Source organism: Heliconius melpomene, chromosome 1 (assembly GCF_056956725.1).
Source record: "Heliconius melpomene rosina isolate 202511_hmr_F chromosome 1, ASM5695672v1, whole genome shotgun sequence".
NCBI classification, from domain to species: Eukaryota; Metazoa; Arthropoda; class Insecta; order Lepidoptera; family Nymphalidae; genus Heliconius; species Heliconius melpomene.
Window position 1 is genome coordinate 9043727 of NC_140389.1, and position 27589 is coordinate 9071315.

The following is a 27589-nucleotide window of genomic DNA, read 5'->3' on the forward strand; positions in this document are numbered from 1 at the left end:
AATAATTTTACGTATGTAGCAATCATATTTTGAAGCGATTATTATTATTTTTTCATAATTGTAGTAATGTATTATAGTAAATATATACTAATTATTCCTTAGCTATATTATATACTAATTAATTATCATTACATTGCTTATAATACACAGTATGAAATAAATAAATTAAATAAGTATTAAAAATAATTATTTTAGGTCGATACATAATCTTGAGAGTCTAAGGCTACAGAACACATTTACTCATCTAAGGCTGTGAATGAATTTAAAAAAAAGTTGACAGCGAAAATTGAAATGGCGTTCAAATTTTATCTCTTGACGCTTCATATAACTAAATACTAATCAATACATTGAAGAATTAGTATTATGATTTATTAAAACTCTTTTATTAATGAATACATTGAACTTATTACAACAATTATTTTTTCTTTCTTGATATTTTGAGATAAGGAGATGCATGTGTCTAATAAACGCTTTCGGTGAGACCAATGTTTCTTTATTATAATGTCAAAACAAGGAAAAAGAAAAATCACCGTCGAGTTGCCGAAAACAAAAGACCTTTCGAATAGACCTAGCGTGTTTGAACGCCTCGGTACCAAGAAATCTTCAAGTGCTAAAAAAGTTACTGATTATTGTAGACAGTGGGCACAACACGGCAGTTGCGCTTACGGAAAAAATTGTAAGTTTGCATCTACACATACTTTAATTAGCCCATCTAAACAACGTGCGGCAAATAAAGATAGTGAGAATAAACGTCTTCCCAAAGATGATAGTAAAAACCGTTTGCATTCTGCTGTAGTTGTTAGGTCGGGTCGTAGCCCTGAGGGTGAAATTGACAATTGGGATCAAAATGACCTAGAGTATGCGGATACTGACGTTTTGGAAAAGCGAAGACTGCAATTGCAACGTGAATTAGAGTTACAATTGAAAATGGACTCAACAAAAGATGTGCGAAAAGATAAAAAGAAAGCAATATCTAGCTCATCATCATCAAGGAGTTCTAGTTCTACAAGTGTGTCATCGTCATCTTCAGATGGAAGCTCTTCATCATCATCGTCTGGAAGGTATAAGTGTATTAAACTCGAGTTATAATTATTGTACTTTGAACTATTTAACTGGCAATAGATATGCAATAGATATGCAAAATGTTAAGATTAACACAAAACAATTACTTCACATGTAAAAACATATATAATAAATTAAGCTCTTTAAGTTATTTAAATTTGGATATCTATTAAAGAAATAAAAATTGATAAGTCTTAAGTTAAAATTTTTATCATTAGTATTTTAAAGTCCTCACTTTTTATATCAATTTGTTCTTTGAATATTATTAATTCTCCACTTTTCTTAGTCTTGAAATGATAATTGTTTGAATATCAAAATTGCAGCAGAAATTAAATCCACTACTTGTACATAAATCCACCCTCAATCCACCATCACTGGTTGTAGGTTTTATCTGCACTTGAAGAAATTAATTGTTTTCATTTTCTTGCCCTGGTTAAAAGACCAAATGCATCCCAGTTCTACCATTTAACACCTTGTCATAAAAATTTGTGACAAATATAGTGTGAAATTAAATAAACATTAGGTTTAACTTTCACTATAGTAAACATATAATTTTAGGGATGCCAAAAGAAGAATTAAGAAAGGAAAATTAAAAAGAAACTCAAGTTCATCATCAGAATGTGATATTCCTAAGAAAAAAATACTTAAAAGTGATTCACTACACAAAAGAGATAAAAGTGAAACTAAAAAGATTGTTAAAAAAGATGACCGTATCACCAAAAAACATGATGCTACAAAAAAGAAAAATTTGTCAAAAGCTATTGGTAAAAAATCTCTATCACCTGGAAAGAAATCAGGTGGTACACCGCCGATTACATCTAAAAATGTCACATCAAAGACTATTACAAAAACAGTGAAATCTCCTCAAAGAAAAGAGAGAAATAAGAGTACATCACCTCACTCTGTTCGTGACAGAGAAAAAGAAAAAGATCGTCTAAAAGAAAAAGAGCGTGAAAAGGAGCGGGACAAAGATCGTGAAAAAGAAAGAGATCGAGTCAGAGTACGTAGTCGATCACCGAAAAAACCAAGGTCTAGATCTCCTCGCAGACATGGCTCTCATCCAAAAGATCCAAGGAGAAAGGAAAGCTCTGAAAGAAGTAGGCCTGTTTCTCCTAAGAAACAAGTGAGACGTGATGGAAGCCCTGAAAGACACAGAAAACGTTCCTTAAGCAGAGATAGAGATCGAGGCCGCGATCATAAAGACCGTTCTTTAGAACGAAAAAAGGATAAACACGACGAAAAAGACAGGCATGATAGAAAAGACAGAGGGCGAGATAGAAACAAAGACACCAAAAGAGATGATCCGAAACGGAGAGGTCGTGATCGTGGGTTGGGTAGCAGTAGGGGAGATAAAGGTTTGGAAAAGCCAAATAAACCAATGCAAAGACTACTGCCCCGTCCAGAAGAGCGTTTGGCAGCATTGGCGGCTATTTCAAATAGAGCTTTGGAGTCAGATAAGAATTCAACTAATTCGAAAGATCGTCAAGATTCAGATAGAGGTAGTCGTAAACAGGACAGATTAGAAAGAGACCGTTCAAATAAGCGGGAGCGATTGGATAGCATGGACAGGGAGCAAGGGGATTATGATATTGGATTGGACCATCAATATGACCATGGACATAATATAGAACACTATGATAGAATGGATGATCGCTATGACGGCGGGGCTAGAGAAGGTGAACGTTCACCGGGTTACAATATACAGGGCAGGGATAGGCATTATGATACTGGTTATGATATGTCTGGTCCCCCAAGAGGTTATCCTGAAGACGATGACAGGATGTATGGAGATTCCATGGGAGACCCAAGAGGTGTGTGACTCAGACTTTTTAAATAATAATAAATAATATTTAATTGTTTTATATATATATGTATATAAAGTGTTTGAGGCTCAGATCAGACAGATTTTAAAGTATACGATATAATGAGCGTTAATTCAATTTTAAGGTAAATTTCACGCCTCAATATATTAACGGCGGTGGCGGCAGAGGTTCCTTTTTAGAATTGTTCGGCATCACAGGCGATTTTTTTGTAATATATGGGTTGTAAGAAACTGACTGACTGAGCTGAAACTCCTAAAGAAAGTTGCGCGCAGTGGTTACTTTTTCAAAACCTAGATAAATTTAATGCAAAAAAATACGTAAAAAATATCTTGTATTTGTTTGTTTGTATGTTTGTTGTATGACTTGGTGTATGAGGATGCCTTCTAACACCCTAGAATCTAGGGCTCTATGATCTAGGGCCTAGATCATACAACACGCCTATAATACAAAAAAATCAATGGCCAGAGTCCTCTTTTATTTTTATAATTACTTGTTTTCACAGGATATGATGATAGACGGCCACATCGCGATCGTTCGTGGGAGGGACGTTCGGGGTCTATGGAGCGCGAGCGTTATATTCATTCTCACAAGGACTGGGATAATGAAGATTATCGTGGCCCCGGCGATTGGGGTCGTGAACGTCATTGGCCAATGCTCGATTCGCAGGTATATGTGCTCTTTTTTTGGTCTCATCTACATCCCATCCTAGCCTTTATACAAAATTTCCTTATTACTTATTATTAAATTGTTCCTATAGGTGAGTCTGTATCATCAATACTTTTATTGGAATGAACGAATTGACTATCGCAGAAGAATTGTAGAACCGTGTTTTATCCTATCCCACATATTCCTTGGATGTCCATATCCTCATTTTGGTATGCTTAATAAGCTGTAGTGAGATTGATTTATTACTGTTATCTTTTTATTGATGTGAAAAACGTATTTTAGATGAACGAATGGGGTGATAAAGATCAGGATGTGGAGGGTTGGCATCATCGTGGACATGGCCCCGGACCGCACCGCGGCCGTATGCATGGTTGGTTAAATATTATCATTTGAGTATTTTTTACACTGTAAACTTTTAAAATAATTCATCAAAATCTTCAGATGATTACAATCGTGGGAGAATGGATCACGGTAGAAACGATCCTAACAAAAGACGCGCTCCGAGGAATGAAACTGAAACTAAAGAAGCTGTTGCATCAACCTCTCAACCAACTGTGACCGCGGAAGACCCAGAGGCTGATGATAAACCCATTCCTGACGATCTCAGTGAAATTAGCGATGATCCCGACGACATTCTTGAAAGAGATGATGTAATTTGCAAATAATATTTAATTATTTCTATATTTTAAGTTTCACATTGTATCCCACATAAAGCACTGTAGACAGGGTTAACCTACTGTTAAGATTGCCCACTTCTCAAACAATTTTTAGGACATTGCAGCTGCTGGTTGATTGGTAGAACTCAATGAATTCATGGCCTCCAGTTGGGAATCCCACAACCGTCGCGATTACAGTCAGAGGCTGTCAAACTATGCCACTAGCACCTCAAAAAGAATTACTAAGATATAAATACATCTTTATATATTTGTAATTCTTTTTATATAATGGTAATTAGTATCTATTTTAATTATCTATATAATTTTCCAGATGGCTGACCAAAACATAGACGACAGCAGTCAAAATGAACAGCCTGTTGAGGAAAATGTATCTAAGCCAGATTGTTCGGAGAAAGAATCAACACAGGTTTATACTGTTAATATTTATAAATATTATTCAATTTCCTGAACAGTATAGTAGGCTTTACTTATAAGTAATGTTATGCATGATATATTTATTAATTTTTTTAGGATACTAGTGGAGCTGGGGAGGAAAAGGAATCTCAAGATGGCAAAGATGATGAGGATGTTGCCAACTTGGACTTTGAGGAAATATCTGATGGTGAATTAGAAGAAGAACGAACTCGAGGTATAACATTTTACAAAATAATCCACCACTAATACTAATGACTACTGTAGAATAATATTTATTTAATTATTATCTGATATGTTTTAAATTCAGTTTTCAACACTAAAATTATTTTAATGTTAATATAAATAATGTATTATAGTGTGTGTAGTATTTTGTTGTTTTTGTTGTATTGATTGCATCTGTGTAGTGTTTTACACAAAGTCAAATAAGTTTATGCAAATTAAGAAGTTACATGCTTCATTTTTTAAACGTCAAATAATTTACCACCAGTTCACTAACGTTAATGCCTCAGCCTGTATAATCATTAATTTGGTAATAACCTTTAACACATTAACATTTTAAGCCAGTATTGCTGAAAAAATCAAGTTAGCAATATATTCATTTTACTATGTATGTTTTCCTATTTTTAGCTGGGCTAGGTGATGCTTTAGGTGTAGATTGGGCAAGTCTGGTGGCAGATGTACATCGGCGCGAGCAAACTGCACCAGCGGGTGGCGCAAGAGATCGGTGGAGACCTGAACGAGTTCTACCTCGATTAGGTCTATCGATCGACATGGCCGGCAAAACTGTCGTACAAAATATACTGGAGCAAAATGCTAAGTCTCTAGCACAAGAGATCAAGGACGACCAACCTACATTAGTTAACGGGAACCATGAACAAAATAATTCAGATAAACCTGAAGTACCTCCTGATGTGGATACATTAAATCCAGTAGCTGCTATTCAGGTAATTTTACAGCTTTAAATTAACTTGTTATTCATAATTTACAAAATATTTTCATATATAATATTCTTGTGTTCAAACTTTGTAAAAATATTATTATTTAATTTGATTTTCAATAAATATTTTTGTTACAGGTGGCAATAGAAAAACGTAAACGTCAGCGAGCTGTTCTTTTCGGATCCGGTTGTGAAATAACGCGAGGTTTAAGCGCAAGGCGTGACTTAGCCTTGCGTAGATATCTCTGTCAGTTGCCAGTCGCAGAACGTACTGGACAGTCCCGAGTGGCCCCTCAGCCGTCATTGTTCCACGCAGCTAGAGCTTTGCTCATGCAAGCACCGGTGAATGGCTGACGAAGACTTTCTAATTGGAATTTCTCAAGGCGAATGTCATGATGATATTTTTAATATTTTCAGTGTTATTCCACACTAAGGATAGACAAATGTTTTTAGTAAACTTGTAAAATTCAAATGTAGTAGGATTTGAGTGGCATTTCATGGATGTCCCCACTTCTCGTTTCTCACTCGTTTAAGCATTTATTTTTGTTTTCTAAAAATATTTTTCTGTTATGATGATATTTTAAATGAAACATGTCTCCAATGGAAGGTGTAACAGTATGACAAATAGAATTCCATAATGAACATGAGTATAATGTATTGTATGTTGAAATTTTGGCAACTTAAGAAGCTAGCTCAATTTCACAATTCTTTTTCTCTAAGATACATATAATAGCTACCTATTTTATTTTTTCTGTTATTAATATTATTAATAAAATAGTTTGTTGATTATTATTAATGAGAAAAATTGTTTCATTACAATGTTTATTACCACTGCATATTTTTCATAAATAAAAGGTAAAAAGAAATGTATATCTCATTGTTTATTATTTAAAATATATTATTTTATTTTGAAATGTATGATATTAAACAAAAATAGAAATAGATTTAAACATCCTTCATATTTTCTACAAGAAATGAGACATCTGCTCCTACTGGATAATCAACTTTGTTTTTTCCTCTGAAAAAATAAATAAATTGTATAAAAACTGAAAGAAAGATTACTTTGCATATTTATATGCAATAACTACTCACTTTTCAAATAACACAGCACCTGCAACTCCTTTTAATATTAAGGTATCTCCATTTACATGTAAAAGACAGCCTTCTCTTAACCCAAGAACTGGATTTGCATGTGACATTTCCATAAATTCGCCTATTCTTTGGTCTCTTGTTTCACCTTTGTGAGTTTCACTTTCTATTTTATCAATATAGTGAGGATTAATATTAAAAGGCACTATACCAATACCATCAAAAGATGGTGGGTAAATAATAGGCATGTCATTAGTAGTATGTATACTTTTTGTTGCAACATTTGTTCCAGCACTACTACCTATGTACAAAAGTTTTCCAGCATTCACTTTCTCCCTAATTAGATGTACAAGATTTTTATCGTACAGTGTCTTTAAAAGAAGAAATGTATTTCCACCCCCAATAAATATGGCTTTGGCTGAATTTATAGCATTGACTACATCTGGGTAGGTGTGTAAGCCTGTTACAGGGAAACCCCATGTTTCAATGACTTCTTTCACTTTTCTAGTATATTCATCATATCCGTTTTGTGCATACGGTACAAAAATTAGCTCAGAAACATTATTTCTGAAACAAATAAAAATGATACTCTAGATTATGTACAAGTGTGACTTTTTATTAAATAGCAATTTTATTAAATAGTACTTACTGCTGCAAGAATGAAGAGATTTCTTGTTTTGCAAATTCTAATAGAGAATACCCGTGACAATTAGAAGATGATAAAAGAAGTGCTTTACGGTTAGGATTCATAGTGTAAGTATTATAATAATATTTGCAAAAATGTGTTTTATTTGTAACGAGCTTCACCAATGTGCAGTATCGACTGAGATAAAGAAATCGATTTGAAAATATCAGTAATCACACGATAATGCTTTGGTTTGATAAACAGTAAAGTTGTAAATAGGTAATCGTGTTACAATTTATGCTTTAATATTATTATGCAGTTTTAATATGGCTTTTGGTGTTTACATTGGTATTAAATTCTTTACTTGCTATTTTACCTTGGAACATTTAAATATATAATAATGATTAATATAAAGTTTTTAACAACAAAAAATCAAGATTCCTATTTGAACTTGTAGTCATTATGACGTTAAGTCGGAACATTACCACGATTGGTAGCACTAATTACCCTTAAAATTCAATATTTACTTTAGAGAGCAAAGTTAAAAACTTGGAAACGCTTAATGTGTATTTTCTTTCATAATTTATAAAACAATTAGCCTACTATATTCGTGGGGCCTAAGCTGAGCTTTGCATTTACGTGAGTGACAATATAAGTATATACAGACAGAAAGAATTTAAAAATATAGTTTATTATAAAAAAACTAACATAAAAAATATATAAACTTGTCTACGTCGGATATTGCATCCTCATAATTTTATTCTCATCTGATATGTCGCTTCACTTAATAATTATTCTTGCTTTTTGTTATATCATCTAGTACAGCCTAGTGTTCAGGATTTTTTCTTTTTTTACTGCTTCGTTATATGTATTACACATTCCATTCTTGTAAAGTGACCCTTTTTAATTTTTAATACTTTTACCACGTCAATTAACTTTTAATTTATTAAAATCCAAAATATGAACGAAATGGATGTAAATGAAGGATTATATCAATAATTTGACATATTTATAATTCTCCATAATTTGGGAAAGCATCCGTTATTAGGCACTATCCATACGCTAGCAACATCAAGCTTGTGTAATCATATGTGACAGGAGCTATTGTCATTTTGTAGCTGAGGTATAAAATTAATTAAAAAAAAACTACAACGAACAAACATTTTTTTTTGATCGAGCAAACTATATCTAATCAAGATTTAAAGGAAAATAAAAAACCTGACACCATTATATTAAGAGCCAAGTTCAATAAAAAAAAATCTGATTCGTATCCAACACATTATTCTTGCAAGCAGAATGCTTTTAAGTATGTACCTACTTACTGAAAAAAAAATATTACCAGTTCATAGTTTAAAAAAAAATACTTAAGATATAATGTAAATTTAATTATCATAATTAACATTATATTCTAAATTAACCTTTTAATCAATATTAACTATAAGCATCTTATTTAGGGAAGGAAAAATAAATGACAATTATTTTGGACCTAAAATATTTAATTTTAATATTATTTGATAAGATAGCATTAATTAATTCATATTTCTTTAAATTCATTATGGTAAAGCATCATCATCAGTAAATAATACATATCGAAATATTAATTCTGATGTGAAGAGCTATATGTTCCTACATGTAAAAAACATAAATCTTGATAATTATGTTTATATTAAAAATTGTCATACATTCTGAGCGTAGCTTGTTTAATTGTCTATTTCATATTGATTAAGTAGATTAGTTGTAATTTATAAGCACTAAATATATTAAATAGTGAAATAGTTTGACTACTTGCAAATGGTTTGCAAAATTGACTACATCTTGGACATTTATACGAATATATTTCATATTTTTTATTATATTCAGATTTTGTTACAAACTAAGCCTATCGGGAGAATCGAGAATAAAAAATTTTTCTTCATGAGGCTTATCGCTACCAGGGCCGAGATATTGTCTTCGTAACTCTAGGTCTGGCGGCGCTGATAAATCGCCTTGAAGTATATTATAGGCTTGCTCTATAGTACTCTCAATTTCAGATTTCAGTTCCTGAAAAATAAAACAATTCTATCAATGATTTGACGTAACACTAAAAAATAATAAATATCTAAATGTTATGCCAACAGAAATCATTAAGTTAAACGCACAATGCAGGGTAGGCAGAGACACTCCGTTTTCGGCGGAATTTCACTTCACTGACCTAAGACAAAGGTATTAAAGCAGTGACATGAAAATAATTAATTCGCCTGACAGAGTGGAGATCGGACTAAGAAACTTTATGTTTATACAGTCAGATTCTAATATTTTTTAAATCTTAATTAAGATTAATAACATATACATGTACACCTAGTATACATGTACACCTGTACATGTGTACTAGGTGTACATGTAAGAATATGGTAAGTTGGATAAGAGATTTGGAAATGGTTATTTACAAAATTCACCTAGATAGGTAAATACAAAATATGACAATTTGGAATTCAAAAGTATCCATAGCATTAAAAAACTCGGTCAGCGAATGACCGACTTTGTCGAAGGTTTTGATCAATATGTTTGGTATAATCGCGAAGTATGTTATGCCTAAAGTCATGGGTGTCCGCCAGGAGGTCCAGGAGGTCCGGCCCACCCCAGAACACTCCTGTGCCCACCCCAAAAATTATATTAAAAAATGACCTGAAAACTTAAAAACAAATCTATTCAAAGCTAAAGAACAACCCCTAATGTGTGGTAAAAGATGGCGTACCTCATACAGATCGGGAGACCGGCGGGCGCGTTCTGCCAGCGCGGCGTGCAGGTGATACAGCAGCAGGCCGCGCAGGTGCGCGTCGCCCGCGCCCAGCGCCGCCAGCGTGCGCAGCGTGCCCCGGCACAGGCTCTCCTTCAGGGCCAAACGAGATTCTGACAGCTCTGCAAACGTTAGAATTACATTAAATGTACCTAATATTTAAAAATATTCATTAATTTGTAGTGAGGCCTTCGGAGGGGCACAAATGTGTGACTGTAACGCGATGGTTGTGGGTTCGATTTCCACTCGGGGAATGAATTATTATTTATTAATATTTTTATTTCTTCACTCTGGTACCAAGGCAAAAGCGCGGCGTTGAGTTTCGCCACTCAACGTAATGCTTCGAAAATTGGGGAATGAAGAGCTTCGAAAATTGACGCGGTAAACAGTGTGAAGCTGAAAAAGAAATTATAGTACCTAGTTAGAAAATAAGTAGAATAGATTGGTTATTTTTGAAAATATGACTGAAGCTTAAGATTTCATATACGCAAGCATTGTTATGAAAGTTGTTCCTAATAATAAGTTACTATGCTAAACTACTTGTGTAATATATATTTTTTTTAAATTGAATTTATAAAAATAATAATAATATTAGATTATTTTGAAGAAAATGCAAATAAAGAAAATTGTTTAGATATTTTAACGACTAGACAACGGTGATTGACAACTCATTTCAAGAATTTCTAGTTCTGTAACTAATGTTTGAAATCCATCGGCCACGGACGTTGGAGCCAGTCGTCATATTCAAATAGTTGGCAACGTATTTATTCACAGACCTTCAACTTCCACCGCTTTGAATGTACAACAAGAAAAGTGCAAATATTATACAAATAACTGTCAACAAGTTTCAAGCAATCACGTAATACTGAGAGAGAGACACGTAACGATTGATTAACATATCGTAATACATAACAATCGATGCCAAATAATTTACTCGCCCGAATACCGTTATTAATAAACATGGTAAGAATAATTCAGTTTTGATCCCAGTGGCTATTAAATATTAGGCTTGATAGTGTACTAACGGCAGTGGTCCGCACATCCACCTCGTCACCACGTGTGGTCTTGGATTCTTCGCGGCGGCGCCCATGACAGCTAGCGATGGATCGAATTGACTGACTGGACTGACCTACGTATAATAATCCTCACTGGTTTTATTCACTAGATGCACATTACACTTTTTATATATTATATTTGAATATGTCAGGACACACCGAAGTCAATGCCGTTAATGACTTTTAAAATTTACTCTCAGCTTTAAAGTAATATGGTTTTCGTACTAGCGTTTACAATATAGATATGTGGAAATTGCGCAGTTTTCTGACGTGCAAAGGCGTAGTTGTTCAACTAAATTTAAATGCATAAACCCCTTCTACCTACATTTTTGTGTTCAAACGATAAACAGAGGTCACTTATAATATATATCTACCATATATAGATACATTTGTAAAGTACAATTATTTTTATTGCCTATTAAAAAGCAATAGGCTTTTAGTTTAACAATATCAAATTCAAATAATGTACTACAAAAGGATTTTTTAACGCTAAATTAAATTGAAACAGAATATTAAGATTAAACAAAGTGCCGTCATGTATAAAAGCTTGAACGCATTATAATATAAATATGTGCGTCTTTTCATATAATATATTTAGCTGAAACGTAAACATGGTAATAACAATAAATATTCTATTAAGTCGTCGTTATTTCAAAAATTTTTATATTTTTAAATTATTAAGGTACATTTGGTTTTTGCAATAAGGAATTCTTTACGATTTTTTAATATTTGATATACATATACCTACGTTTTCAGGTAGTTCTATATTTCATTGTCGCCTTTTCTTATTTGGGGTTCGACGTTCAATATATATTTTATTTATATTTTAGACACACGTATGTGCGGTTAAGTCGTGGCCAAGCGGTACATGCGCTCCACTGTAGACTTGACAGGTTGTGAGTTCGATTCCCAGTCGAGCATATAAAATATTTAATATTTTCATTCTCACGCTCTGGTAACCAGACAAAGCGCGGCGTTCAGTTCTGCCACTCAACACACAATGCTTTCAAACTTCGGAGGATAATGGGGAAAAAGTGGGGAGTGTCATAACACTAGGTTTTCTCTGCCTACTTTCTTCTTTATTTATGTCTTTTGTATTGTCGTATGTGATTGCCACTAAAAATATTATTGAAGAAAGTAAGTAATTGTAAATGTGTGAATTGATGTAGAAATAGTGGTTGTAAACATTCCGACCTAGATATCTATTCAGCGAGACGCATCCAAATAATAATAATGATCATTATAATTAATGCAAACGTAATTAATTAGCAAGGCTACACGTTTACCATTACACAAATGAAATAATTTATATTGCCTTTTTATCAGCAACATACGTGTAAAAAATTACGATATATGAACCTGATATTATGTTTTTAATAAATATGAATAAATCTACAACTAATTATTTAATGTCTGTAATAAGAATATCAATTTTTAACTGTAAACAAAAATTGCGCATTAAATTCCATTTTAAAATATGTTACTTGACATTACATTAAATATATTTACAAAACCTTGACATAATGCAAACCGCATCATGTCCTAGAAATTCAACACTGTGCGTGTTATTATAATAGGCTCTATTGTAACGTTATATATTCAATTTGATATATATTATATACTTATATATACTAAGCTTATAATTATGTTGTTTTGTCAAAATTTACACGTAGTCAAAAACCAAAAAAATATTTAGGTTTACGATAGTACGTTACAGAGACAAGAGAGTTCTTTCCTTAAGAGAGGTCGAAGGGATGTGGGTCGAGCTTCGAGAATACAGTATCCATAATACGGGAAAAAAGTCACTTGAAAAGCTCGAAGACACCCTGGAGGAAGTGTTGATGAGAAGGTTGATGACAGTGGAAGAAGCGAAAGAGTTATGAAGAGACTGATGCGTTTTTCGCTTCGTTGTAAGGGGCATTGCATTCACGTCTCACAAATGTCTGTTTGTTGTAAATAACAAAAATTATTATAACTGTTCCATCAAGAAAAAATGTCATGCAAATTAAATGAAATGACACACGAATAGATAAATTAAACAGAATGCCATACCTGTCATTATTGTGATCATCAATTGTTTTAATAATGATACCTATATCCATTGAGTTATTGAGTCAAGTTAGTTTTGTTATACGAATTTTTATTTCGATTATTTATACCGTTAAGTAAACACCCTTCCAAAAAACCGAGTTTTAATGCTAATCTCATCCTTATATCAACAAAAATATGATTTGAAAAGGGAATAAACTCAGCAAGCCTTTTGAGAATGATGTTGTCCATTTTAAATTCATCATCCAGCTGAAGGATACCGACGAGGCTGCCTAACACACTATGTATCATGTTTATCTCTTCCAGCGACACCACGGCAAAACATGTGTCGCATAGCCATTTTGACAGCGGATTCAAAGGTATTTTGGGCAAAAGAATTCCTATGCATTCTTTATTTAAGCATTTCAATGATGATAAGTTTGTACTATTTTCTGTTTTGTCACTACATCTACTACATTTGCACCAAAATTGTTTAGTTTTAAAAAGTTGTAATCTCCGAACGGGGGTGCACGGCAGTATTCCTGTATAACTACATGTAATCTCCTGTCCTTTTTCTATGTCTTTGCTTGCAAACACCGCCATAGCATTTTCTGATGTAAATATATTTCTGGTATTCGGAGTACAGGTATGGTTCATGAACGTTGATAAGGGATAGAAACCTCTTAGCTCAATTCTTTTACTATCATGAACACTACTGATTCGAAAACAGTTTATTTTCATCAGCGAATGTACCACGTAAAAAAAATCAACGTGATGCTGAGGTATAAAAAAAACCGATTGTAATAAATCAAGTTCTTGAAATTTCGATATAATATCACTGTGTTGGAATATTCTCAACAAAGCCTTTTGTTCCTCAGGAAGTAACAAGAACCGTAAATAGATTAACATACGTCCAAGTATAATAGAAATTTTATCTATTCTAATAACGGTTTCCTTTAAGCTCCAATTTTCACAAATAAGTGAACACATGTGCATGTGGTCTAATGACTTTTTGCAATTTTCTGAACAAACGAATGCGTGACACTTTTCACATGAACTGCATGAATCGTTGACTTGATAACAGTTAGAACAAAATATTTCAATTTTACAATCAGCTCGAGGACCAAACACAATAGGTTTATTTATAAATAGAAGTGATCCTTTCTTTAGAGATTGAGTGGCAAATAAACCTCTTCCTCCTAATATGGATGTAGAAATTGTCACGTTAAACGTTGATTGTAGACTATCGGAGAAAAAGGGGCGGAACATTTCGAGATTTGGAACTTCTGCCATTTTTGATTTTGGTTCTCGCGCGCGAAGTGCAAGCAATTCGGCAGTGTTTGAGATTGACTGACGGCATATAACGTTTCAACGTCGATATACGCATTTAAACTATTATGAAAATAGCTTCTGGAATTTACCTACTTACTGATTCATGGAGCCTAGTTGCGTATCGCATTTGACGTCATCTTATACTGAGATATTACATATGTTTGTATATTTTATTTTTTTATTTTATACTGGTAAAATAATCGTAGCATTACATTTATGCTTAATTAATTTTGTTTAAAAGTTTTCTTTTATGTTGAATCAAAACGTAGTTAAATTTAATGGAATAAATTATAAAATTATTTTCTAATGGAAATATATTTATTATATACGTTTTGGAACTGGATATGTAGATTATTTTATATTACGCATATTATTTTTTTTATGGAAAGACGAGCGTACCGGTGATCATTTACCATCAGTTGACATACGTGTCACCGCCGCCGCCCACGACCGCGTGGAACAGGTACCAGGCCTTAAGTTTTGATTTTCTTTTCATACAATGACCTAATTTTATACTATAGATTTTTTTTCAGCTTCACGCCGTATCCTTAATTTTGCCTTGGTACCAGAGCGAAGAAATGGAAATATTAATATAAAACAATTCATTCCCCGACGGGGTCGAACCTACAACCATCGCATTACAGTCATATATTTGTGCCCCTGCGCCACAATGGCCTATTATTTGATTTAAGATTTGTTTATTATCAATACTACTTCACATGGTTTAAATGTACAAGAGGTCAAATACCTGTACTTACATATTTATCTCGACATGTCAGGATCTTATCTTCGATATCTCGAAACCAATAAGTTTTACATAAAATTGTCCATTCTTGTTCGAAGATAGGCTTTTAAATTCGATAAAAATTAAAAATAGTTACTTACCATTCCACCGATATCCCTCGACTTCTCCGAATTTCCATATAAGACGACATTGCAGGTCAACCATAATTTGATTGGATTTTGGAATATATTTGCTGATTCTGTTTAAGAAAAATCTTTCTACTTCAAAAATGTTTTCAAAATCCAAACACCCTATAAGGCTCCCCAGAGCACTCTGTATAGAGCATATATTGTTGTGAGGAACATGCATGCCACAATCTAAACAGCGCCACGATGAATTTAATTTTAAGGGTTCAATAGGTAGCAGCGAACCAGCGCATACATTTGAGAAACATTTGAGGGCTGCCAAGAGCGTACCACGTTCTGTGGGATCAGCACATCTTTCACAATAACACAAGAAATGCTTGGTTTTCTCAAGGTGAAGTCGCCGGGCAGGAGTACCCCATAGCATTGCAGAATAACACGTAAATATTTCTGTGCCTTTCGAAATCGGTTTACAAGCTTTTATTGTCATGTGAGATTCAGCGTTAAAACTATACCTTGTATTGGATATACAGCTATGATTCATTATGGACGCAACAGGATAAAGCCCACGCATTCTCATCTCGTGTTGTCCATATGGTGTTGCTATTTGAAAAGCATTGGCATCTAGAACACAAGTCACGTAAATTAAAAATTCTTCTACTTCTGTGGGTATGTCAAAGAATTGCCGCAAGTCTCTAATTTCACTTCCATGTTGTTCTAAAACATGAGCTTGAAGTGAAGTCAAAATATGTTTTTGATCATCGGTTAACAACAATGCGCGTATAGCTGTTAGTGCGCGCGATAATAGTGTGTCGTCGACGTCCTCAATAGGCACTTTGTTAGGCCAACAGGAAATTATACTACAGTCACTTAAATGGACACCACTGTTTTGACACTGGTCAGAGCATAATAACAGCGCACATCTAGAACATTTAAATAAAATGTCGTTATCTATATTCTTACAAACTGTACATCCGCGCTGTATAACAGTTCCAGACCTCGGACCAGATACAAGAGGATAATCATGGAATAGTATTTCTCCGGCCTTTATATCTTCTGTGGCAACGAGACCTCGGCCTCCTATGGGAGATTCAAAGATGGTCCATTTCTTGGAATATGGAAGTTCCTCGTTCAAGGTGAGAACATCAAGATGATACTGGATCATTAGAGACAATTGTTCTATCGACATCTTCCTGTCGCAAGTCGTCCGGTGCCGGCGCTGCACTGCGCACTCGCTGTGATTATTCACATCAATGGTTTTGATAACACTGGCTAGGTAGCTTGGTGGTGATCGAATATACACACATCGCCAAAAACATGTGCGATCTCTCCAGCAATTAACTGAGTTAGATAAACGTGCGTCGGCCGTTCGTGTTAAGTGTTAGCGTACCTGACGTTTCTCACTCATCGGTTGCCAACATTGTTTTGCCATTATACACAAAATTATCAGGTAGGTAATTTGTATAGAAGCAGTTCTAATTTTTATATTTTAGTAGCTAACAGGCCTACCAACATAACGTGTTAAACAGGAGTGACATTTGCGTGAAAAAGTATTTGTTATGTAAGTTAGGTGCTAATTTTAAAATAGAGCTAATAGAAATTAAATATATCGCACGTTTAGATAATAATAAAACCAGAAAGAGCACCGATAACAAGAAGCTGGATATTAGGTATAACTATGACTATACCTAAATGATTTGTGGTTTTCTATTTCATATTGAATAGATTCAGATCTATTTGCTTTGGCACAGCCGCTGGTAAATCAATTACATATTAATAATTTATTTTACTGCAACATAGATTAACTCATACAATAAGTTTCATTAGTAATTGATAAATATAAGAAGCATTTACGGTGAAAACATAAAGTCTAACGATAGTTAACTAAAAGTATTATGAGAAAATAATGTGCCTATGAAGAGATACTATTCAAATTTTAAAATTACTTTACTAAAATGGTTTCATAGATTATATTTTCATATTATTGTTACAACTTTAAGTGTAATAAAAAAATCTTAGTAAACATAATTAAAATTATATATAAATATGAAAAATATCTTTATTTATTTTTTAACGTATCTTCTACCCCTAGAGCAACATACTTCAATAAATAATCGTTTTATTTAGGAATATCGGAATTTCGTATTCATAATTTTTGTTTGGTATTGTCGAATAATTAAGAAGTAATTATCATGTAGAAGGCACTAACTAGTACAATTATTTGAAATGTAACCACTCACATACTAACATTTTTTAACGTTGGAATTGTTAAGTTAACTTAAATCTCATTAAAGCTTGCGTTCATTGAACATGCATTGTATGTTGCAATCTAAATTTGGCCTACTGTAACATAAATAGAATAAAATAGAACACGTATCGGGATATATTTAACTTGCAAACTAGTTGGCGAGTAACTTCCCTGTGTCTTGGCTATGAATAATGAAATATATTTGGAGAGGTGTTGCGATTACCATATTTATTATATCTACATATTTTTATGCTGTGCCTTATTAAGTTTAATCGTATTTAAGTTTTTGAGTAAATCCTATTTTCAAGTTTTAAATTATATTGTGGATAATTTTTATTATCCACAAATTTGCAGATATTAAACCAGATTAATAAATAAAAAAATAAGATAAGAACTTTTATGGTGAATATTTCACCAAATATTACTGTAGAGCTATTATTAAAATATGTATTATGCATGTAACATTTATTCTTTTACTGAATAGACTGAATCTTTAGTTTTCAATTTCTTTATTAATATTTCTTATAACCGCCTTCCAAATTCAGTGAAGTTCATTTTCAGTGTCTTTTTTCTTATTTAGATATAGAAAAGTTACTTAATAGAAGAATCTATAATTAGCCCTAATTCTTTAATATTACCTTTTGAACTATGATGTCGCATACAAAATGTTTCCAGGACGGTAACATGATGCGTATCCTTTGTCCGGGAGCCAGTTGGTTCGACAACCTGTCCAGTCTCTGTGACCACTCATCCTATGTGGACGTTTGTGTTGATTCAAATTGAAGTTTTCGGTCCCCTTCCATTTGGTGCCTAACGTGATATATTGATTTACATTGCAATGCAAACACTGTTTGATTATAACGAGGACGAGTGTCCGTGGTATTATTTTGACAGTTCATACAAAACTCTTCTTGGAGCTTGTCTCATTGTTTTTGGTAAGTTTAATTCCTTTATTCCTTCTTTAATTCTTTTATTTATGTTGTTATATGTAAGGCCAATATTACTAGAAGACTATAATATGATATGCTCATGAAAGTGATAAATTACCAGGCCAGTGCTGGCGCAGGGGCACGAGCGTGTAACTGTAAATGCGTCCGGCTGTGGGTTCGATTCCTACTCGAAGAAATGAAATAGTTAATATTTTTATTTCTTCGCTGTGGTGTTGATGGTGCAATGCCTCCAGAATTCTGCGGGGAGTGGGGAGCTGAGTGTCTTACCACTAGGCTTCCTTTGCCTACTCTGCTACATGTAAGATACAGTGTGAAGCTGAAAGAAAAATGAAAGAAGAAAAAAAAAACATAACACATAACCCTCATATTGTCTGATGGCAGGTGTATTCGGGGTGCTGCTCAATGCTTGGCTCTACGCCACGTTCATTCACAGTCACCTTGTTATATTCAAAAGTCATGTGTTGGTACTGAATCTTTGCACGGCTTCTCTTGGTAGAAATCTCCTCGGATTTCCATTCTCAGCATCATCCGCAATAGCTAAGAGGTATATATTTAAATATATATATATTTCGTGAAAAATATTCTAGACAATTTATTAATATATCGATGAATTAATTTGTTTTAAAAATATTTCAGATGGTTGTTTGGTCCAGCGTGTTGTCAGCTTTTTGCGTTTATGAATCAATTTTTTGGTGTCTTTCAAATGATTGCTTTATTCGCAACCGTACTGGAGAGGTATTTGCTAGCGAGATACTACAGGCGAGGTTAGAGGAAGTACTGTTGGGGTCGTTTTTTTGTAGATGACAATTATTAATAGCCCTTATGTTTCAGAAAGAACTGTATACTTTAGGTATTATTGGACGCTGATTTTTGTGTGTTGGATGGTGGCGATTATCTTTGCGACTCCACCGCTGTTCGGCTACGGAATATACTCCTGTGACGCGACTGGTACTGTGTGTTCCCTGCTGTGGCCGTCATTAAAATCTGGTGCAAAAGATTTGGGCTACAGTGTGCCGTATGTCATTGTGTGTGGAATTATTCCTGTCATTGGGATGTGAGTTTTAATTTGATTCCCATTACTTAACGTTTTTATTTATTTAAATTTATATTTTCATATCTTCGCTATGGTGTCGAGGCAAAGCGCGGCGTTGAGTTCCGCCACTCAACACACAGTGCCTCCAAAATTCGGTGGAATGTGGGGATCGGAGTGTCTTAACGCTAAATTTCCTCTGCCTATCCTGCTGTGTGCGGGATACAGCGTGAAGCTGATTTTTTAATTTTTTTTCAACCTTTTCATATTTTTAATTCATATTACCTATTAATTACAAAACTCACTCACTTTATTGATAAAAATAGTAATATTTTTTTACCACTTACGACATTGTTTCCTCATCCACGATGTTTTTGATTTCACACAATTAAGAATTAAATTTCCTCAACTTTTTATTTATGTAAATCCTTACAATATTGTAGGTAGATGTATAAAAATACTTAGTACAAAACATTTATAGGGTTCCGTACCTCAAAAGGTAGGGAACCCTATAAATGGAACGGAACCCTTATAGGATCAATTTGTTGACAATCTCTGCTGAAATTAATATCAGTCTCGGTGGGCGAGTCCGACTAACATTTGACCAGTTTTTTATACAATAAAGAGATATCTACTAATGCTTTTCCATTTTTTATTATTTTTATTATTTTTTATTATTAATACATACATAATACATGAATATGTTTTCACTAATGACCTGCATAATTATATTGTAGATTTTTCTTCATGGTAAAGGCTATTCGACTGGAAAGGATAAATTATAGGAGCGAACAACAAAGGGAGGAGAGGCGATTGACGAGGGTAATTTACAATATATACCTATTGTTTTATAAATATAAATTACGTATGTATTCTTTTGTAGCTGATGTATATTAATAGTAGATTAGAATACTTTACTCGATTTGATCTTTTTTTGCCATCTCCTAATTTTATGACAAGCTGTTATCCACTCCGCTGAATTTTGAGAAATTTTGAGTTTTGAGTGGCGGGACTCAGCGCCGGGCTTTTTTTGTTACCAAAGGGTGGAATTCAAAATATTAAATACATAATTCATTTCCCCAAATGGAAATCGAACCCACAGCCGTCGTATTAATAGACACTGTATAGCTGCGCCACGACGACCTCTAATTTTCTAACTTTAACTTATTTTATCTAGTCTATTCATGTACTATCTACGGTGACACTCGCGCTGTGGGTCCCGGCCGCTGTGCTGGCCGGCTGGCAGTGGCTGCCGCTACTGCTGTACGGATATAGACCGCACGTACCGCAGGTGCTAGCTCTCATAGCGCCTATTGCTGCAGAGGCAAGTAATGATTAATTGAGATCTCTGCTCATAGTTGATTTCTATGTTCTCTTCTTTCTGTTTCACTCTATAAAGACAAGATAGTGAAGTGAAAATATTTTGTATTATTTAATTTGACTTGGTAGTAAACGTTAGTTTACTTATTATTTTGCCTATAGGGTGACTAACTCTGCAGTAAGTAATTAGATTTAATACTAAAAAGAGAATAATTTGCAATTAATTACTATTATAAACAGGCGGCGACCAGTGTTCCTGTACTCAGTTACCTTGCGATAGACGAACGACTTCGGGCTGCATTACTAGGCCGCATGAGAAAGCACTATGCCTTATTACATCCAGACCGGGCCAAGAGATATAGACGGAGTTTTTATTAATGATTGAGGGAAGCCTACGAATGAATATTTGAATCTGATGCAAACGACCATTCCATAAGACGATGGTCAGGAGTTCATCTAGTCCAAGACGAGAAATTACAATGTGTCGGGAGAAATAGACTACATGGACAAAAGGAGCATGCGCAAGCGCATCTAGAATAATGACGGCAAAATGTTCTCTAAACATATGTTAATTAAAGTTATTAAATTAAAAACATCTTTTAATTATTGATGTGAATATATTAAAAATGCATTACATACCTACATTAATAACAGCTCTCTTCTTTCTTCTAGTTTTTAATTCTTTTGAAGTAAAAAAATACTATTTTCTGGGTATATATGTATAGTAGGTATATTAATAAAAAATAAAGTTACCATTATTGGATTCCAATAGAATATTTTGTTATTTTTTGGCTATATATACATATATACTCGTGTTTACCTGTAATTTATATAAAATTACATAATTTTCGTAAAAGTATCAAATATAAATTAAAGTACAGTTAAGTTGAATCAAAGCCAGCCTTTTGTTCAAAGGACGTGTGGTTTTTCACGTGGCTCTAACCACGTATCGGGGAAACAGAGCATAACAAAACCTGAAATACTAGAACCGTAAACTGACACTCGGAAATTAGATCTGATGAAGAATACTAGATTCTGCACAACTCATTTGACTTAGATGCGTAGTGGCACTTCATCGGCGCCGGACGAAGAAAGGACGAACGGAGAACACGATGATTGCTCTAAGCTGCACCTGGAGTGAAGTATTTGATGATCAATCTAGGGAAAACCTGGATACAGGTTTCGTTATAACAGGTAACTAAGCAGTTTTTAAACAGTTTTTGTTTTATTAATAAAATGTATTTTTTTATTAATTTTAGTTGTTTTTAGAAATTATTAATTATTAGTTCCTTCTATAATAATTGAATATTGTGTCCTTGTAAACGTGTTGTGTACAGTCATTTATTCAAATATTTTATTTGCTTTTGTATTTTATTTATACACATTATACTAGCATCATATAGATTTATAATGTCTAATTTCATATGCCTATATGAATATGCATCCAAAAGCAAGTATTAAAACACTCTTTTACTAAGTTTCCTCCTTAATTTCTAAGACCAACTTATCGCCTCCATTTGGTATCAGAGTAGAAAAATGAAAATATTGAATTCTCCCGAGTAGGATCTAACCCACGACCGGTGCGTTAACAATCGGTCACGGCGTCACTGCGCCACAACGGTGTGTATTATATATTTTTCTATCATTACAGGGGCCATATCGGCATTGTTAGGCTTGTGGTTGAATCTGGCTTTATTGTTGACAAACCTACGATCAGACCCGAGCTACCGTAACTTAGCCTTTTTTACGGTTATTGCGTGCGTACGGCGCGCCATGTCCGTCTTCTCCTCCTTCATACCTTTTAATCACTCAGGAAGGTGAGCACAAACGAACAATTAAGTAATCTCGTAAAAGTCTGAGACTAGAAATTCCCTTTACTCAAGTTGAGTAAAATATACTAAAAATGCCATTATGAAAAATCCGCTCGCTTTTTTTCTAATTTTTAGATAAACACTTATAGATACATAATGTAAAACATTCATAGGTACGTATAATTATCTTTGAACTAATGCAATAAAAACAATCGATTCAAATTTAATCTCAATAAAATGTACAAGGCAATAAAATCGGCTTCACACTATATCCTGCTCACATCAGGATAGGCAGAGGGAACCTAGTGTTAAGACATTCTGTTCCCCGAATTCTGGAGGCATTGCGTGTAGAGTAGCGGAATTCAACGCCGCACTTTACCACTAGACACCAGAGCGAAGAAATGAAAATATTTTAAACAAATATTTTACTTCCTCGAATGGGGATCGAACCCACTACCGATCGCTTTAACAGTCACGCTTTGTGCCCCTGTGCCACGAGTGGCCTGTTTTATATGATATTGAGATAAATTGCTTTGCGCCAAAGAAAATTAGTTTTTATGTGTAGTTGTAACGCACCTTGTGACTCGTATTTTACGGCTTAATATATTGTAAAAGCCAGCTGAATAGGTGTTGCCGGATTAGACAGCTGACAATTGAACATTACTTTCTCGGATTTAGGAGATTAAGCCCTGGCTGGTGTTTGCCAACTTCACTCGCTTGCGACTTCCGACTTAGTTTTATCTTTTAACATAAATTTTGTCTTTAATCTCTGTAATATTAAGTTTAAGACGGCCGTCGTGGTGCATAGCACAACTAACTGAGTGGACTGTAAACTCGGTAAGTGGGGAAGGAAGTCTCATAATGGGAACGGAGTGTTTCCTAGGCTACCTTTACCTACCCTATCATGTGCGGGATACAGTGTAAAGCTAAAAAAACAAAGGAAAATTACACCGGTATTGATATTAAGTAGGCGTATTTAACTAATTCATTTTTATTTAATGCAACTTCAAATTAATGTAACTTTTGGCTAGTCTCTATAATTAATGTGCGAGCTTCGACTACTATTTCCGAGTTATCATTAAGTTAAAAATAAGATTTATAAGTATTTATTTGTCAATCCCAATTAAAATAGTTTTGCTAAAAATTTAAATACTTTGATATTGGTATGAAAAAAATACAGTCGAATTGATAACCTCCTTCTTTTTGAAGTCGGTTAAAAAAGAGCAATTTGGCTATTCATTTATTATATAAATGAGGTTCTTAAATGTTTTAGCATTGAATATGGTATGAACAAGTTATCTTGTGACATTTTTGGATTTTGGGATTCATTCTTGGCAGTTTATGAAGTGGAATGCCTAACACATGTTTGTATAGAAAGATATGTGGTAGCCAAATATATAACGAAAGGTGAGCATAAAAAATATTTATTTAATTTTTTTATTAAATATGTAAATTTATATTTAATATTTTTCAGGGTGGCCTATGCAAAAGAACTATTACATATTATATCAGGGTTTGTGTGTTTTCTTCGCTGCATTATATTCTCTGCCACCGCTACTCGGCGTCGGTAGATATGCCTTGGACTTCTCTTGTCAGTCCTGCGTCTTAGATATGATCGTACCGGAGACGTGGGAAAGGTTTATTGTCGTCCCCATATTCCTATTGCGAAGTGTTAAGTCCACGGGTTTTATGTAAGTAGAATGCAGCAGTAAATGTAATTAATATATTTCTATCTAATTATTCTATGAATATAAATTATTTTAAAAACATAATTTATGTAGACGATAACGATAATTGTAAAAAAAAATACAGTCGAATTGATAACCTCCTTTCCTTACAGAAGTCGGTTAAAAATGTTTAATAATTATATCATAGGCCCAGGCCCCTAAATAGGGTATTGGAGAACCTATGAAACTGATCATAATACAAGTATTGAATCATGAATGTAGATCGTTCCATATATGAATATTATTCTAATATTATTTAAAAATGTAAAGATGTCTTTGGACATACGAGTACCTAATAGGCAAATTTTACCAACTTATATTTCCCGAAATACTCCAGCTATTTTAGGAAAATCACTTGTCAGTGAAATTCGAAGTGTCATTCATCTTTAACTCTTATTTAGAGAATACATTTTTTGAACGAAGTCTTTGAATTGAGAATTTCTAACCAAAATTATTTTTTTATATTATTTTCATATATTTTCTTTAAGGATCGTAATGTTGATTTGGGCGAGGAATCTCGAATCAAAATACGACAGTTCAGAAAATTTACTAAAGGAATTCAAGTTTACAAGTGTGAGTATCAACCTGGAATGTGAGGCCAGTTGTGGCGCAAGGGGCAAGGAGTGTGACTGTAATTTCTTTGCTCTGGTGTTGAGGCAGAGCACGGCATTGAGTTCCCCCACTCAACCCGCAATGCCTCCAAAATTCGGTGGAAAACGGGGTACGGAATGTCTTAACACTAGGTTCCTCCTGCCTACTCTGCTGTGTGCAAGATAGCTGTATCTTATAAGTAAGTAAGGCTATAAAAAATACGCCTGGAACGTGCCAAAACGACACTTATCTCAGGTTTTCTATTATTAATTTACTTATTGACACATAGTAAAAGATTTTACTATCTTGATTTTTGTAACATTTTTATCTGATTAAAGTTGACATTTTAATCTTTTGTCTGTCTTTTATTGCAGATGATTAAATAACACATTTAATCTTACCTAACCTAGCTACCAAATTTCGAAATTCAAATCATATAGTTCCAATTTCGAAATTCTTTCAAAAATATTATTTATTTATGTTTTTACTATTACTAAAGTAAGGTTTTGAAATATATTAAATATTGAATAATAAATGCGAAATCATAATATTGCATTAGATACTAACGGAATGAAATCACGGCACGAGTCATTTACCTATAACCAGCTTATTTTTCAAAACAACTTTTCAATCAATACATTAATTACATCAATAAATAAAATTACCATAACTTAAATTAAAAAAATTAGCTTCAGCTGTATCCCATACATGATACAGCGTGTGCAGGCAGAGGGAACCTAACGTTGAGGCACTCCGTTCTCCATTTTTCATGAACGTAACTAATTCTTTATTTTTTCAGAGTATTATTGTGATAACCATTGTGAACTTGCTCTGCTGGTTGCCGATCGCGACTATGCGTGGCTGGGTGGTGCTGTCCCATGTGCTCGCTAATGACGTGACGGTGAAGCCATGTTCCACTCTGGTACAATGGGCCATTTGGATTCATTGGGTAAACATTTATTATAGGAGTATAGTTCCTGTATTTATTTTTTATTAACTTTTGTTTAAAATGTATTAGTTAAATAAAAACACGTGTTCTGTTGTGGAGAAATTTTACACCTATTTTAATTCTATAGCCGAAATATTCGGTACATTATATATATATAATTATTGATACAATTATGTAATATATTATTAAAGATATTAGTTATATTTTATTTGTCATTATTTTTAGGTTTCGCCTGCAGTTACTGTAATAGCAATGTTTTTGGTTGATGAAAGAGCTCATCAAAAGATGATTAATATTTGCAAAGGCGCGCGTACAGTTGATGAAGATAAGAAGAAAGAGTAAACATACTTAATGTATATTTATGAGATAACAGAAGTTAATATTTGTTTAGATTCATTTATGTGTATAAACAATATAAATATCTTGGAAAAATATATTTTGTAAGACTTGTTTTTTATTATGATATAATTATTTTATTTGGGTAAACAGTATGTACCTTTATAATACAGCCTTAATTCTTTGTAACTTGGTATACTAAAAAAATATACTTAATCCTATTTAGTAATGGTGTATATAGGTTAACTAATTTGAACTATTAGATGCATTGTTTTATACATACTTAGTTGTCATATGAGATTTTATAATTATATTAAAGCACTCGAATAAGAATGAATTGTCTTTATCATCTAAATAATTTAAACCAGATCTTTAAAATTTATCATAATCATTAAATCCAAATGTAAAAAAAATGCTATTTATTAATGTAATTTTTATTATTAACTTCACACGTCCTGCATACAGGAAGGGTAGGCAGAGGAAATCTAGTGTAAATTTTAGAGACATTGTCTGTTAAGTAGTGGAACTTAGCGCTTTGTCCTGTTTACAGAGCGAAAAAAATATTTCAAATATTAGAATTCACTTCAATTTCTATGGCTTTTCTCATGTATGTATATGAGTAGGTTCAAATACAAGTCGAGATCCTGCGACTTTTCTTAAAAATATTAAATATCATGTTTTAAGTGTGTAGAAATCTTCCTCTTTTCATATTGATAAATATATTATGAATTTTAACTAATTTATAGATAGATTGTATCGTAGTAAAAGGGTAGGGTAGTAAAACCTGTTTTTGTGTTAACTTTAATAGTTAACTTTAAATAACATTCATTTATTTGCAATATCAACATAATTACACAATTTAGTTATAAAGTGATACGAAGAGTTGCGTTGATTTATACAAAAATATTGTTTCTATTCGTACATCAGTCTAGTGCGGTACAATGTATACAGCGAGTAATGGCTACCACCTCGCCCTGAGAGCTATCGGATGAAATTAACATTTAAAATACTCTAAGATTTGAATTCCACCTGCGTATATTATGTTAGTACTGATTGTAATTAAGGCATCAAGTTAGTTACGATACGAATTTTATTGCATTGTTTTTCAAGTTTTATTTAGTGTCTTTGTGACGTCATTTAAAGAGATTTTAAATATTTTTGTATAAATATGTATGCTACATGCCGATTCGTAATATAGAAAACTGATGTCAATTGACATGAATAATTAAATACTCATGGGAGGAATTTACAATTCAAACATAGTTACGATTATTTA

At 33.3% G+C, this 27589-nt stretch overlaps 5 protein-coding genes across 8 annotated transcripts; 3 read left to right on the top strand and 2 right to left on the bottom strand.

The window, feature by feature from the left end:
* The first annotated feature begins 258 nt into the window (after positions 1 to 258).
* Positions 259 to 6449, top strand: LOC146541249 (uncharacterized). Its single transcript, XM_085193830.1, has 9 exons — positions 259 to 1061; positions 1621 to 2873; positions 3388 to 3551; positions 3834 to 3921; positions 3993 to 4201; positions 4539 to 4634; positions 4739 to 4856; positions 5270 to 5586; positions 5718 to 6449. The coding sequence occupies exons 1-9, from the start codon at positions 502 to 504 to the stop codon at positions 5931 to 5933; spliced, it is 3021 nt and encodes a 1006-aa protein (XP_085049956.1). The 5' UTR covers positions 259 to 501; the 3' UTR covers positions 5934 to 6449.
* Positions 6442 to 7453, bottom strand: LOC146541250 (putative alpha-aspartyl dipeptidase). The gene is made up of 3 exons (XM_085193930.1): positions 7318 to 7453; positions 6672 to 7235; positions 6442 to 6597 (listed from the first exon to the last, which is right to left on the bottom strand). The coding sequence occupies exons 1-3, from the start codon at positions 7416 to 7418 to the stop codon at positions 6525 to 6527; spliced, it is 738 nt and encodes a 245-aa protein (XP_085050056.1). The 5' UTR covers positions 7419 to 7453; the 3' UTR covers positions 6442 to 6524.
* Positions 7318 to 16540, bottom strand: LOC146541251 (SET domain-containing protein SmydA-8-like). 3 transcript variants are annotated; one of them, XM_085193871.1, is made up of 3 exons: positions 15370 to 16540; positions 10028 to 10191; positions 7318 to 9333 (listed from the first exon to the last, which is right to left on the bottom strand). In XM_085193871.1, exons 1-3 carry the CDS (start codon positions 16538 to 16540, stop codon positions 9160 to 9162), a joined length of 1509 nt encoding a protein of 502 aa, XP_085049997.1. In that variant the 3' UTR covers positions 7318 to 9159. The 3 variants fall into 3 exon arrangements, 2 of the variants coding, with proteins under 2 accessions (XP_085049997.1, XP_085050005.1); XM_085193879.1 differs by lacking the exon at positions 15370 to 16540 and adding an exon at positions 13284 to 14533; XR_014878528.1 differs by lacking the exons at positions 7318 to 9333; positions 15370 to 16540 and adding an exon at positions 13177 to 14678 and having other exon boundaries at positions 10054 to 10191.
* Positions 16349 to 21492, top strand: LOC146541252 (visual pigment-like receptor peropsin). 2 transcript variants are annotated; one of them, XM_085193906.1, is made up of 8 exons: positions 16349 to 16487; positions 18275 to 18534; positions 18931 to 19093; positions 19186 to 19313; positions 19381 to 19603; positions 20317 to 20401; positions 20757 to 20903; positions 21140 to 21492. In XM_085193906.1, the coding sequence occupies exons 2-8, from the start codon at positions 18438 to 18440 to the stop codon at positions 21275 to 21277; spliced, it is 981 nt and encodes a 326-aa protein (XP_085050032.1). In that variant the 5' UTR covers positions 16349 to 16487; positions 18275 to 18437; the 3' UTR covers positions 21278 to 21492. The 2 variants fall into 2 exon arrangements, with proteins under 2 accessions (XP_085050032.1, XP_085050022.1); XM_085193896.1 differs by lacking the exon at positions 16349 to 16487 and adding an exon at positions 16662 to 16801.
* Positions 16662 to 26421, top strand: LOC146541253 (rhodopsin-like). Its single transcript, XM_085193918.1, has 8 exons — positions 16662 to 16801; positions 21815 to 22093; positions 22551 to 22716; positions 23984 to 24117; positions 24185 to 24401; positions 24926 to 25010; positions 25828 to 25977; positions 26203 to 26421. The coding sequence occupies exons 2-8, from the start codon at positions 22012 to 22014 to the stop codon at positions 26317 to 26319; spliced, it is 951 nt and encodes a 316-aa protein (XP_085050044.1). The 5' UTR covers positions 16662 to 16801; positions 21815 to 22011; the 3' UTR covers positions 26320 to 26421.
* The last annotated feature ends 1168 nt before the right edge of the window (positions 26422 to 27589 follow it).